This window comes from Perca flavescens, chromosome 24 (genome assembly GCF_004354835.1).
Source record: "Perca flavescens isolate YP-PL-M2 chromosome 24, PFLA_1.0, whole genome shotgun sequence".
NCBI classification, from domain to species: Eukaryota; Metazoa; Chordata; class Actinopteri; order Perciformes; family Percidae; genus Perca; species Perca flavescens.
Window position 1 is genome coordinate 16,889,300 of NC_041354.1, and position 13,147 is coordinate 16,902,446.

The window sequence follows — 13,147 nt, forward strand, 5'->3', positions numbered from 1 at the left end:
AAGTAATGGGTACCTCTGTCCAAACATGAGCGTGGACTTGGTCTCAGCCTCGTTGTAGACGGACGGCGAGCAGCAGATGATGATGGTGGTGCGACAGTTTCCCCCCAGAGAGTCCTGCAGGATGCGAGTCATCTTACTGTCTCTGTACGGCACATGGGTTTTCTGAAAATATAAATGTCACACATTTAAATTTACCTTTACATGAAGTTAAAGGTAGGATGTTGATGGTGAGTAGGGTTGGGTATCATTTGGGTTTTTGCAGACTGTTACGTCTCGGTGTTGGAATCCTCTACAGTGAAATACAGTCACACAGTTTATCGTTAAATGTCAGCATTTTAACCGTGTTTAATCCAGCTGCTAGCTAACGGTAGGCTAACATTACCTGGCGCCAAATGTAAGTTGTAAACTAGTGTCACATGCACCGATGTTTCGGTTGCCTCTAACATCCGTTTCGGAGCATCAGAGGGCAGCGCTGGCATTTTAGTAGCACTGAAATGAGGAACCGAAATCCGTGTTACTCTTCGGTCCGGTTGTTAAAGCTTCGGTGCCGTATTAGCATTTTAACCCAACATTTAGTGGTGTCACCAACACAGTGAAACATTTTGGCCGAGTATACATCTAAATCTACGAGATGGAGATAGGGCCTCCTCCCTACTTTATTGATCCTGTGGTGAAATTCACAATACCTGCCAAGTCATACTTCTGCAGTTATTTTGGTGAAAGTAACTCAAAAGTAGTCGTGTAAAGCAATACAATTCAGAGCCAGTAATATTGTAATATAACTAATTACTCTCAAATGACAGTAACTAGTAATCTATAATGTATTACATTTAGGATGTAACTTGCCCAAACACTGACAATGTGTAACTTACTGTTCCCTCGGCTAGAGCTGAAATGACGTTTCCCAGCGCCGACAGAGATTTGTTGATGTTCTTCGCCTCATCCAACACGGCTCCCTCTGCTCCCGTCTTGCTGACCTGTTCATAGAGCATGCACACGCACACGCACACACACACACACACACACACACGGATTAGATCTCACGTCAACTTTACATCAACTCAATGTTCCTGATCTCACTCAGAACGAACCTTCTCGCTGCCCGCCAGGTCGACCAAGTAGAGCTTCCCCGACAGCTTCTTCTCCGTCTCCATGTTTTCCTGCTTGATGTTGATGAGGAAGATGCTGTGGCTGCGAGAGCTGTGCTCATTCATGTCTAGAAATAGTAATAGTTGGTTTACAGCAAGTTCTGGTTCTTACAAATGTGTAGCTCAGCGGTGGAAAGTACAGTATGTTGGTGCCATTATTTGCAGTTGTTTTAGGTTATTCTGCGGCAAATAAATTACATTATTATATATATATATATATATATATATATATATATATATATATATATATATATATAGCTCTAACTAGCTTGGTTTGAGGGCGTGCCACGCTAGCGGCTAGGCGAGCATTTTAACGTGTGTTACAAAGTGACACAAAATGCGTGCGTTCGTCTGTGAAGTAAAGGCTGGACTACAATAGAGCTGTTTGGAGCAGTTTGTGAACAATGTTTTCTGTTGGAGATGGTAAGTCCCTTTTAGAGGTGTTGAAATTAATCAAATAATTGATGCATCGAATTGTGGACATGGACCATGCTGCATTGATAATCGGCAGGCTTATAATCGATTATTTCTGTTTACAATTTAATGTAGGCCTAACAACATTTCTGTTTACATATTATGTTATGTTTTGCACATTCAGGAAGTGCCATGTGCTCAGTGCTGTAGTTTTATGTATCCACTTTATTTAGTATTAGAGCACTGCAGAATGTTTTGTTTTTGAAGCTTGAAAATCTATGAATAAAATTTCCTACATGGCTTTAATAGAAAAATGTATTTGACGCATTGTGATGCATCGAGATATCGAATTGAATCGCTGACATGATAATCGTAATCGAATTGAATCAGGAGATCAGTGAAGATTCACACCTCTAGTGCCTTTGGGGTGGACTTTGGGCTTTTTCACTTTGTAAACTTATTACATGCATAAAAAAAGATAAAGAAAAAGAAAAAGCCAAAAAGCATAATATGAGCACTTTAAGGGAAGTGAGATCCAGCCCCAGTATAACTGTGTGTCTCCTGTTTTTTAGGAGCCGGGCTGTGACACCTTAAAAATATGCAGCGTCTAGTTTGGGGCCTCTTGTTACATTTTAGATGTCTGAGTTGTTAAGTAGTTCAAGTTCAGTTGGTTTTCCCACCAAAATCTCAATTCAATTTAAAAACAGCCAAGTCTAAAAAAAATTAATGCACATTTTTGTAGCAGAACTGTTTTTCTTCTCTCCGGCAGGAAAAATACTTTTACTTTCACACTTGAAGTACAAGTGCTTTTACTTTAATTAGTTTTAACTTGTTGCTGCATTTACTAGTAAAGGATCTTTACTTTACGGGGATAGAACTGTCACCCCGGGCCTAATGCAATAATGAACTCTGTGCAATAATGTCTGTTCAGTAACTTTTGTATTCACTGCTCCCTATATTTCTATTTTTATATTTAAGTATTTATTTATACTATGGGTAATATGGGTATTTTTTTTATGAGTAATGTGGTCATGAGTGAGGTGTGTGCATACATTTTATATTGTATTTTAATGCTGCAAATTGGATTGCTCCAACTAAGTTTCATTGTGTAAATATATGCAATAACAACAACATCTATCTATCTATCTTGATACTTCATATACTTGGCAATGCTAAAAAAAAATACCTACATTGAATATAAAAGATAAGTTAAACATTGGGAGGAAGATATTAAAATACACATGAATTTACATACTCGTCACTGCCACGTGCCGATTGTTTTTGCCCTCATCGATGACGTCCATCACCTCCTCCGGACTGGACACAAAACGCTCAGTACAACCCTGACAGAGGAAGAGAAAGTGCATTAACGCCATGTATTTAGGTATTTAATCCAAAATGTCGTTTTTGCACCGAGTTGAAAAGAATTACAAAGTGACAACGGCAATAAAACAACGCGAGGAAGTCCTGCGATAATGTTCAAGTCCCACTCAGCCCATTTCCTCACTCACCAACACCAACAATCACACTTTCACATAGCTTAGAGAAGGTAGATGAATGTTCACAAGCACTCAAAAACATCATATAAAAGTAAATTGGCAGGTTTGTGATGTACAATACATTTTGTCCTCTAGAACTTGAAGAGTGAAGAGTGCAGACAAATATGAGGGTATACCTACGCATACATACAGACACATATACACACATAATGTATTTAATTAAGCAATATTACACGAGAGGGTTTGCTTGAATGTCATTATTGGCACAGTGATGCGGCTAATGAAGCGCTTGCGCAATATTACACTTACAATGGAGTGTAATATTGCGATTATACAACAACGGTTACCAACAAAATAAAAGTTATAATCATTGTATTAATTTTGCGGGGCAATTCGCGGAGAGGATTTCCAGTCCCTCCCTGTTTAGTCAGCCGACCAACTTAAGCTAACATTAGCTTTGTAGAGATCGTGGGATTTCCCAAACTGACTGGCTGCTGGAATATCAAAGATCATGTGAAATGCGTCGGAATACTAAAACTAAGATTGTGCATCGCTTCTATTGGACTCACTCCAGATTGTTTAGAATTTGTCTGAAAGACAAACCAAATTGTTGGAAGTGTAAGACAGAGGACAGCCAATTACTTCCTGTCCTATGGTCCTGTGATAAGGTCCAGGAGTTTTGAACCGGGATACATGATAATTTATGTCTGACTGCAGGGAACCAGGTTCCATTCAGCCTGAGACTATTTGTTTCGGGAGATGGGTCGATCCTAACAGGGATGGATAAGCACATAAGAAGCTGGGTCCAGACTACTTTAATGATAGCCAGACAGATTATTTTAAAGATACAACACGTAGTTTCTGTCGCACACATGAGGAATTCTAAGTAATGACAACACCACGAGAGTCGCCGGATGACACAATTGTCTCAACATAGTCATACTGAGAAATACAGAGAGAGTTGTGTGGAGCTAATAGTCTTAATTAACCTTGTATCAACTTATTTGGCAATGGATTGAATGTAACGGACGCTCATTAATATAAAAAAAAGTTACGTACTAAAGCTTTAAGGGGATGGAAGAATGAAGGGGTGCCGTTAATCCAGAAGTGGGCTTGTGAGATGGCTAGGGTGGTGGCGTTTGAAAAAATGTCATATAAACGTTTTCCAGATTGGATGTCTACACTAGAAAATGGGAAAGCACCTGAACTTTCTGGAGGGCTCCTAAGAAGTCTTTGTGCTGGGGAGAGACGTGTATGATGGGCTTATGGTGTTGTCATTTATACATATGTTTATTTGGTTTATTGTCTATTTTGTTGAATGGTCTTGAATATTGTAGTTACTGTGTCATCTTTTCTTGATTTTTGTCTGGGTGGGTGGTGATGACGGAAGTTTGTTCATGTTGCGAGTTGTGTGTTTTGTAAAAAAAAAAAAAAAAGTTGAAAAAGATCACGTGAAATCATGTCAAAGGCCTGTAAAGTTTACAAACCTTGACATAGGGCACTCTGTTTTTGTCTTCATGCACAGCAAGGTTCGTCTTCGACACTTTAAACAGAACACAAATCACCAAAATCACAAGCTGATTCTTACTTACTTAATTACACCTTCAATGTTACATATACATTTGAGATAAATAGTCTTACTTACCATCCAGCAGGTCTCGGATCTTGTCCAAGTAGATTTCAAAATAGGAAACCTGCCCAGAGAAACTCCAAACTTTTAATATCTACCCATCGACTACCTGTCAGATATTTAAGCATAAAGAGTTCAATGTTAAAAGGAAAATCAGCTAAACACCAAAAAAGTAAATCTTAGATCAGCGCTTCTCAAAGTCCAGACAAATGTCTGAATTCAAAACCTTATGAAAGTTTTCTTTTTTTAAATACATTTTCTATCGCTCAATAAATTGTGAGGGACGTTGAATATATGGTGGTGTTGTAACAGAGTTTGAAGGGATGAGTTTTATTGTGTTTGGTGTGAAAAAAGAACAGAATAAATGACAACATTTAAATAGGATGAATAGGTTTGGACTTACTGGACTTATTGGATTTTACAATTGGAATTTGTGTTTTGTTATTACAGAGAGAAAGAAGGCTACTGAAAAAAAAGAGGTAACACTTTACTTGAAGGTATCGACATAATCGTCATAACTATGACATGATACTGTCGGCGTCGCTTTGGTGTGCTCCGAGGCACTTTTTGGACCAACTCAGAGAGGCAGTCAGTCAGGTCGGTGTGTCAGAGCCTTCAGATGCATGTATGCTGTTCTAAAGCTAAAGAAACAGGCATTAAATGTGACGAGAAAAGAAAAAATTGCTTGTTTTGTATATATGTGTACGTCAGTGCCGTATTTTTGATCCCAAGTTTAAATTTAAAAAAACACGAGTAAAACTTTTCATGGAAAATAAACAATATATTACTTGTATATAATAATATAATATACTATAATATAATATTACAGAGTTGATGTTTTTGGCTTTACTGTCCTCTTAACTGTTGGAGAGAAAAAACTATCTCAGAAAGTTACCGTTTGGCGGACAGATTACCTTCGATGCAAGAATCAGTTGGTTAAATCTGGTTTGGTGATTCACATTCTGAGATAGAGGGTTCAACCCTTGAGTTGTCTTCCCATCAACGTTTTGCTTTTCTGGGTCAAAAAAAACTTTTTTCCCCATTTTGATCGTCTTTTGACACTTTACCTGACGTTTTTGTCGCTCATTTCTACGCTAATTTCTTTTAGTTTTTTGTCGTTGTTATTGCTTTTTTAGACTTTTTTTTCAAAATGATTTTACTTTTTTTATGCTATAAAATTGAAGAAAACACCCAAATTCAATGAAAGCAGTGAACTGATTGTTTACTTTACTTGTGAAGAGCGTTGTATGGAAACATACACGTTATTTTTTGGATAATTTGATTAAAAAGAAACCAAAATGGCTGAGATAGAAACTTTGAAAATGTTTTTGTAGCCTCAACTTTTATTCTGCATATTTATTAAGGCGATTAGGACTGATATTTGTAACTTTAAAGGTCCAAACGGCAGATTATGAAAAATTATTATAGATGCTGTAGCTTTGAAAGTTTGAGCTTTGTGCTGTGACAAATGTTTTTTTTTTTTTTTACCTTGATATGAAACTCGAGGTTCTCGTCCATGGAGTAAATGTGGTCAAAGATGTCGTGGGCGATACGAGGGATGATTCCCATCAGCTGGGGGTCGTGCAGTTTGCCCTGAACACAGAAATGGATAATGATGTTTGAATGCTTTTGCTGTTGTTTTAGGGTGTTTTCAGAATAATGTAGTGGAGTAAAAAGTACAATATTTCTCTCTGAAATGTAGCAAAGTAGAAGTAGAAACCTCTGGCAATAATAAAAACCAACTGACATGACAAAACCAATGTCAAGTAAAATAGGAAGTTAGGAGTCAAATCAACAATAGATTAAAAAGCAGTAAAAGGGCATTAAAAAGAAGTGGAGAGGGGACAGACGCCACGGGGCAGCCTCAGGCTACATTTACATTGCTACATTTTGGTTTAAAAAATATCTTCTGCTACATTTCCCCCTCTCATTCCCCCTGCACTGGCGTTTCCCCCTCTCATTCCCCCTGCACTGGTGTTTCCCCCTCTCATTCCCCCTGCACTGGCGTTTCCCCCTCTCATTCCCCCTGCACTGGTGTTTCCCCCTCTCATTCCCCCTGCACTGGCGTTTCCCCCTCTCATTCCCCCTGCACTGACGTTTCCCCCTCTCATCCACCCTGCACTGGCGTTTCCCCCTCTCATTCCCCCTGCTCTGGTGTTTCCCCCTCTCATTCCCCCTGCTAAGGTGTTTCCCCTCTCATTCGGTATGTCTACATCGGATGGTTTAGACCAGTAGTGTAAAACTCAACTTCACTAAGGGCCACACTGGAAATGAAACATGTATAATTTGACATGATTTTATTTTGAAATAGTCAAATATCTTTGACTGTATCATTGTATGTCTTATATAGCTTTCTCACTTACAGTTTGGTCAATATGAAGTCCTGAAAAAGTAACTTAGCCATCAAAGAAAAAAGTTCCAAAAAAGGTCGAAAAAAGCAACAAAAACAACTAAACAAAACACAGAAAAAGTGGCAAAAACATGGGGAAAAAACAGCCAAAAGCGTTAGCAAAAGTGACAAAAACTTAAGAAAAAGCAACAAAAACTAGGTGGGCCAAAATTTATTGTGACCCTAAATTGATATGCGGGCCAGTTCAAAATCTGTGAGGGTCCAGATTTGGTCACTGGGCCTCGAGTTTGCAGGGTTTCCGCTATATACACGTAGTAGCGGCGCACCGCCGCTCTTTCAGCAGTTTATGAAAAGTCATAAAGTTGTAGTTACATGACTTTGCAGAGCCGTCTGATCTACTGAACTCAAGCTAACAGTCATCCGCTCTCCGCTCTCTCTCCCCTTTGAGGGTGAGCAACGGGAACGGTGACAGGACGTCATCACTCGCAAGTCATGGCAAGTCAACAACAACAGCACGAGTACAGCAGTTTCTCCTCAGGCAGAGTGACAAACAGAGAAGGAAGCCGCGACATGAAAACTGCAGTCAAGGGGCCCGTGAAATATGACAGCTACAGTAGATTGGAAAATAGCGTTATGGACACTGAATTTGATGAATTTACTGTTTATCAGAGCAAAGCAAACTGTTGCAAAAAGGATGTACATGCTGTTTTCACTTAGGTAAAGATACTGTTGACATCCCCCCCCTCCCCCGTTGAAAAAAATCTAGCAGAAACACTGGTTTAATTAATGTGGTTTAACATTATGGCTGATAATCAAAATCCTAACGGAGAAAATGAACTTTAAAAAAAAAAAGCTTTTTACTTCCAGACCACACTGTTGAGCTCTAATACTGAGGCAGTAATTCCAGGTTGTAAATGTATTTCTATTAGAACAGTTTGAGGTACACTGGGCTGAATGAGTCTCTCACCTCCATGGTGTGTGTCTTCCCGGAGGACGTCTGTCCGTAAGCGAAGATGGTCCCGTTGTAGCCGCCCAGCACATCTGGAACGCACAGGCATGAAAAACACTTCTCCATGATTACGATATTACAATCATGTGTATGAAAAAAAACGTAATACATCTAATACTGCTGCTATTATCACTGTGACTACTTGCTTCATGATGATGATGCTGCTTTTAGTACTAATACTTCTATTTATCTTCCTCTTACTAGTATTAAAGCGGATACATGTCTTCCCGATAATGTCACGATAACAGGGTTATCCCGCCCCGAACGCTTTCTCAAAAGTAAAGATACCAGTATCGGAAAAGCCTCCGATACTGCCTAAAATGCTGGTATCAGTTAGAGGTGTGAATCTTCACTGATCTCCTGATTCGATTACAATTATCATGTCAGCGATTCAATTCGATATCTTGATTAGAGCCCGACCGATATATCGTCCGGCCGATATTATCGGCCGATATGAGCTTATTGCATTTAAATCGGCATCGGCATTTATAACGGCCGATGAAACATGAGAAACAGAGTCTCATGCTTCACTCATGTTATGAGTGTTGCATAGTTTGCCCACCAGAGGGAGGTCTGCAACTCCCCAGTTGACAACAGCGCCAGAAATCCACTACAGAAGAAGGCTATCAGCCAAGCCAGTGGCAGAGCATTACACCCGGCATGGAGATGTACTGTTTTGACGGTGAGTCTGTCGTTCGTCATGTGAAATGATTGTAGATTTAGTTCATACACTGTATATAAAAACGGTGTGGTAGTTCTAGCTAACGGTCCTATCATTATCACTTCTAAATATTCTGTAACATCACTTACAGCCGCTAATGCGTTGCTATATTAGATTAGCCACAAAGCTAGCTAACTAATACCATGTTTATCAGTGGAAGAGCGCGAACGTTAATAAGAGGTCAAACTATAACGTTAGCGTTTAACTTATTCTAAATATATCTGCTGTGTTTCCCACATAATGACCGCGTAACTGTGGCAGGGGGGCGCGTGTAGTCAATGACTAGAAGTTATGTACAGCGTGCCTCGAAAAAACAACAACTGTTACGTTATTCTAACGCTAACATAGCTTCCTTTTCAGCAGGCCCCTTAAATGCTTGCTATTAACTTGTTTGAAGGTGGTTCTTCTCAAAATTGACAGCGGTGTATTCATGACACTAACGTTAACCATTCAACTTCGAATTGATTCCGTAATCTTCTCTGAGCTGAAAGCCGGTAACAGTAGGCTAACTTTACGTTCGCCAGCGCATGACGATGTTTTGATTCAGACTGCACAAAGAGAAGAGGAGAAGATATACGGGATCGTTGTGAATGTGTCTGTGAGAGCAAATAGTGTAGTTACAGTAACTACAGTAGGTGCGTCAGAAACGATTAAACCAGAGGGGACATGTAAATAAATGTGAGCTGAACAAGCGCTTTTTTTTCTTTTCTTTTTTTTTTTACAATACAGATTGTTTCAAAGCAGCTTTACAGACATAACAGGAACATGTTGTAATAATATTGTTAAATATAAATAGGTAATACCTATTGCTTGACAAAAAAAAATAAAAAAAATATTTCTCTATGTTTCTCATTTTTGCCTATGTAGGAGATCCCTGTTTATTATTATTATAATTGTAATGATGACATGAGTAATGATACATGGTGATATTATTAATACACATGCTTATTCTTTCTCTGTCTCTCTTTCTGGCATACAGATGGATGAAAAAGGTGAACGCTGTAGCAGCAAAGTGTGGGACTACTTCTGCAAAGATTCCTCTAATGCAGTGTTCTGCAATATATGTGCAGCTAATGTAAGCCAGGGGTCTATCAAAGCGAAGCAGAAAAACACTTCCAATTTGTGGACTCATCTGAAAACCAAACATAGTGAGCAATATAAAGAGGCACAGCAGCAGAGTGAGGTACAAAAAACTCTTTCTGTTAGAACACAGCAGCCTACCCTGCCACAAGCATTTGATAAGATACTCAAAAAGTAGTGAAGGAGGAAAACCCCTTGCCTGTGTGTTGTATATATTGAGAACATTCTACAAGGTTTTAATTATATTTTGGTATTATTTATTTATTTTATATTTATTTATTTTATATGTAGCTATACATTTAACTTATTTAAATTTTATTTTCAATTCATTGACATGGTTTTTTGGAATATTGAATTTGTTTGGTATAGCTCTTTTACTTTAACTTTAGTATTATAATTTATTTACAGTACACAGACTGTTAAAACCAGCTTCAACTGGAAGTAAGTAAAAGTGTTAAATGTTTAAAACCAGACTGTTTTTTGATCATTAAAAAATATATACTTTTGATATGTAATTGTTTAGTCATTGAGACTGTAATCTAAGGCTTTTTTTTTTTAACATAATCCCTTCTGGAAAATGGTTTATACAGCCCACATACATGTAGGGCAGGCAGATATTTTGCTATTGAATGTTGTGTAAGTGCAGTTTATAGGAAATGGGTCTAATATCCAGTTTATTTTCAAAATCAAAATCTTGGCTTATAAATCGGCTCTTTTCAAGTTAATATCGGCATCGGCCCCCAAAAATCCATATCGGTTGGGCTCTAATCTTGATGCATCAAATACATGTTTCTATTAAAGCCATGTAGGATATGTAATTCATAGATTTTCAAGCTTCAAAAACAAAACATTCTGCAGTGCTCTAATACTAGATAAATTGGATACATAAAACTACAGCACTGAGCACATGGCACTTCCTGAATGTGCAAAACATAACCGAATATGTAAATAGAAATGTTGTTAGGCCTACATTAAATTGTAAACAGAAATAATCGATTTTGAGCCTGTCGATTATCGATGCAGCATGGTCCATGTCCACGATTCGATGCATCGATTATTTGATTAATTTCAACACCTCTAGTATCAGTATGGGCAAGAACTCGAGTGGCACCGATCCAATACCATGTAATTTATAAATCTACGTTAAAGTAGTTTATGTATGTTCTTTTCCATTATGACTGTCAAACTGGATAATAAAAGAAAGTTCTGTGGCGTTTATTGTTTGCGTTTGTAAATGTTTCACAAAGAGTTAAACAACATAGATAGAAATCATATCCAATCCATAAAGGAATACTAATATACAGCAGTTAAAACAACAATAATATATATATATATATATATATATATATATATATATATTATTTTTTTACACAGTGGTATCGGATTGGTACTCGGTATTGGCAGATTCCCAAGTTCAGGTATTGGTTCATCTCTACTCAAAAGCCCAGAATCTTTTATGGTTTTAAAAACTGGAGCGGCAGACCAATGGGAGCAAAAGGTCCATAACTGGAGAAATATCAGCGATTAATTCTGTGAACTGTACTAACAATAGGTTCCAAGATTAGTAATGCTGTTTGCGCCAAAGACTGACCGTTTCTCCACATCGTTCATTCCCTCTGCAATTAAGTTGCTGAATGCGGAGTGACCGTCTTGAATGTATTTTGCACAAACTTAAAACTGGTCGAATGCAATTTGGTATGTATGTGCAATGCACTCTGCACTTTATCAATTTTATTTATTATTTAATCTTGTCTCTCTTTGTCGTCTTTATTCAGTTCTTATTTCAAATATCTTTCTTACTGTATACTTTTGGATCTCACACTTTCCCATATAAGTTTCTTACAGTTTAGTCGACATAAAGTCCTGAAAAAGTAACTTAGCTATCAAAGAAAAAAGTGGTCAAAAAAAAGCAACATAAACAACTACAAAAGCAACAGAAAAAGTGGCAAAAACGTGTGGAAAAAAAGAACCAAAAGCTTTGGCAAAAGTGACAAAAACTTCAGGAAAAGAAAAACTAGGTGGGCCGAAATTTATCGTGACCCTAAATTGATATGCAGGCTAGATTGAAATCTGTGAGGGTCCAGATTTGGTCGCTGGGCGTTGAGTTTGCAGGGTTTCCGCTATATACACGTAGTAGCAGCGCACCGTCATAAAGTTGTAGTTACACGACTCTCCAGAGCCGTCTGATCTACTGAACTCAAGCTAACAGTCATCCGCTCTCCGCTCTCTCTCCCCTTTGAGGGTGAGCAACGGGAACGGTGACAGGACGTCATCACTCGCAAAGTCAAGTACGCCTTTTTATTGCGCTCCCTCTGTCACTGATGACCGGCAGTATGAATGTGTGTATATGTTTCTGGGGGACTGTAGAAACTGAACTGCCCTTCGGGGATGAAATAAAGCTTTCTGTATAAGAACATAATGTTTGGTCTTACCTTTAACTATCTGTTTGGCACACTGGTCGTACACTTGTTCCTGGGACGTGTTGGGAGGCAGCACACGGTCGAACACGTAGGGTTTACTCTGTTTCAGAAGGGACACAAGACGCATTAATGACAGCAGACAAATGAGATCAAAAACAAAACTGGCTAGGGAAGACATTTTATCTTCATTTACCTTCAATTGTTTTAGATCTTATGTTGCAAAAAAAAAAAAAATTGCATTTTTATCAAGTCAGGATTTATTTTCATAAGACCACACAAGAAAACAAGTGAAATGATTGAAGTTCTGACTTTCAAATGTTTGTTATGTTTAAGTGCCTGCTTAAAACCTCCTAAACTTCTGACCATCTTTAGATTTCCTGGCAAGCCCTCCAGGCTTGTTGCTACATACAAAAAGGACTCCTTACCTAAATTACTCTTCACTCTAGGAGGTACAAAATCAGTAGAGCTGCCCCTGGTGGAGGAGCTGTGAACATATCTTATTCTGTTAAAATAATTGATTAAAATATATGTTTATCTCCAGGTTCACTCAGGTTTGTCAGCCAGAACACCACTTAAGGTGTTGCTCCATGGGGTAGGTATGGGCAGCTAGTCTACAACATTTGTAACACTTTTTTCGATGTTTTTGTTTCTTAGTTCAGCATTTGTTGCTTTTTTTGGACATTTTTGAAGTTTTTTTTTTTTTTCAAATCTTCTCTATTTTAACTGAAGCTTACACATAATTTCCATTTTTTAATTACGGGACAAAGTCAGGGTAATAAGCTGCCAGAACTTTTTATTCTGTTATTTTAGGGAAAAATGCAGTTTATTTCAGATTTTACTGATATTTTTAGGAGCCAATCAGGACCAACTTCAGGT

General features: G+C 38.1%; 1 protein-coding gene across 2 annotated transcripts in view; it reads right to left on the bottom strand.

Annotated features, from left to right (window-relative positions):
* The window catches only part of LOC114551096 (kinesin heavy chain), a 39,997-nt gene that overhangs the window by 22,204 nt on the left and 4,646 nt on the right, over positions 1 to 13,147 (bottom strand). For both annotated transcript variants that reach the window (XM_028572181.1, XM_028572182.1), the window contains 9 exons: positions 12,284 to 12,371; positions 8,009 to 8,082; positions 6,180 to 6,284; positions 4,707 to 4,755; positions 4,549 to 4,604; positions 2,818 to 2,905; positions 1,092 to 1,216; positions 873 to 977; positions 14 to 162 (listed from right to left, as the gene is read on the bottom strand). In XM_028572181.1, coding sequence (XP_028427982.1) covers positions 14 to 162; positions 873 to 977; positions 1,092 to 1,216; positions 2,818 to 2,905; positions 4,549 to 4,604; positions 4,707 to 4,755; positions 6,180 to 6,284; positions 8,009 to 8,082; positions 12,284 to 12,371 — 839 coding nt within the window. The remainder of the gene's footprint in view (positions 1 to 13; positions 163 to 872; positions 978 to 1,091; positions 1,217 to 2,817; positions 2,906 to 4,548; positions 4,605 to 4,706; positions 4,756 to 6,179; positions 6,285 to 8,008; positions 8,083 to 12,283; positions 12,372 to 13,147) is intronic.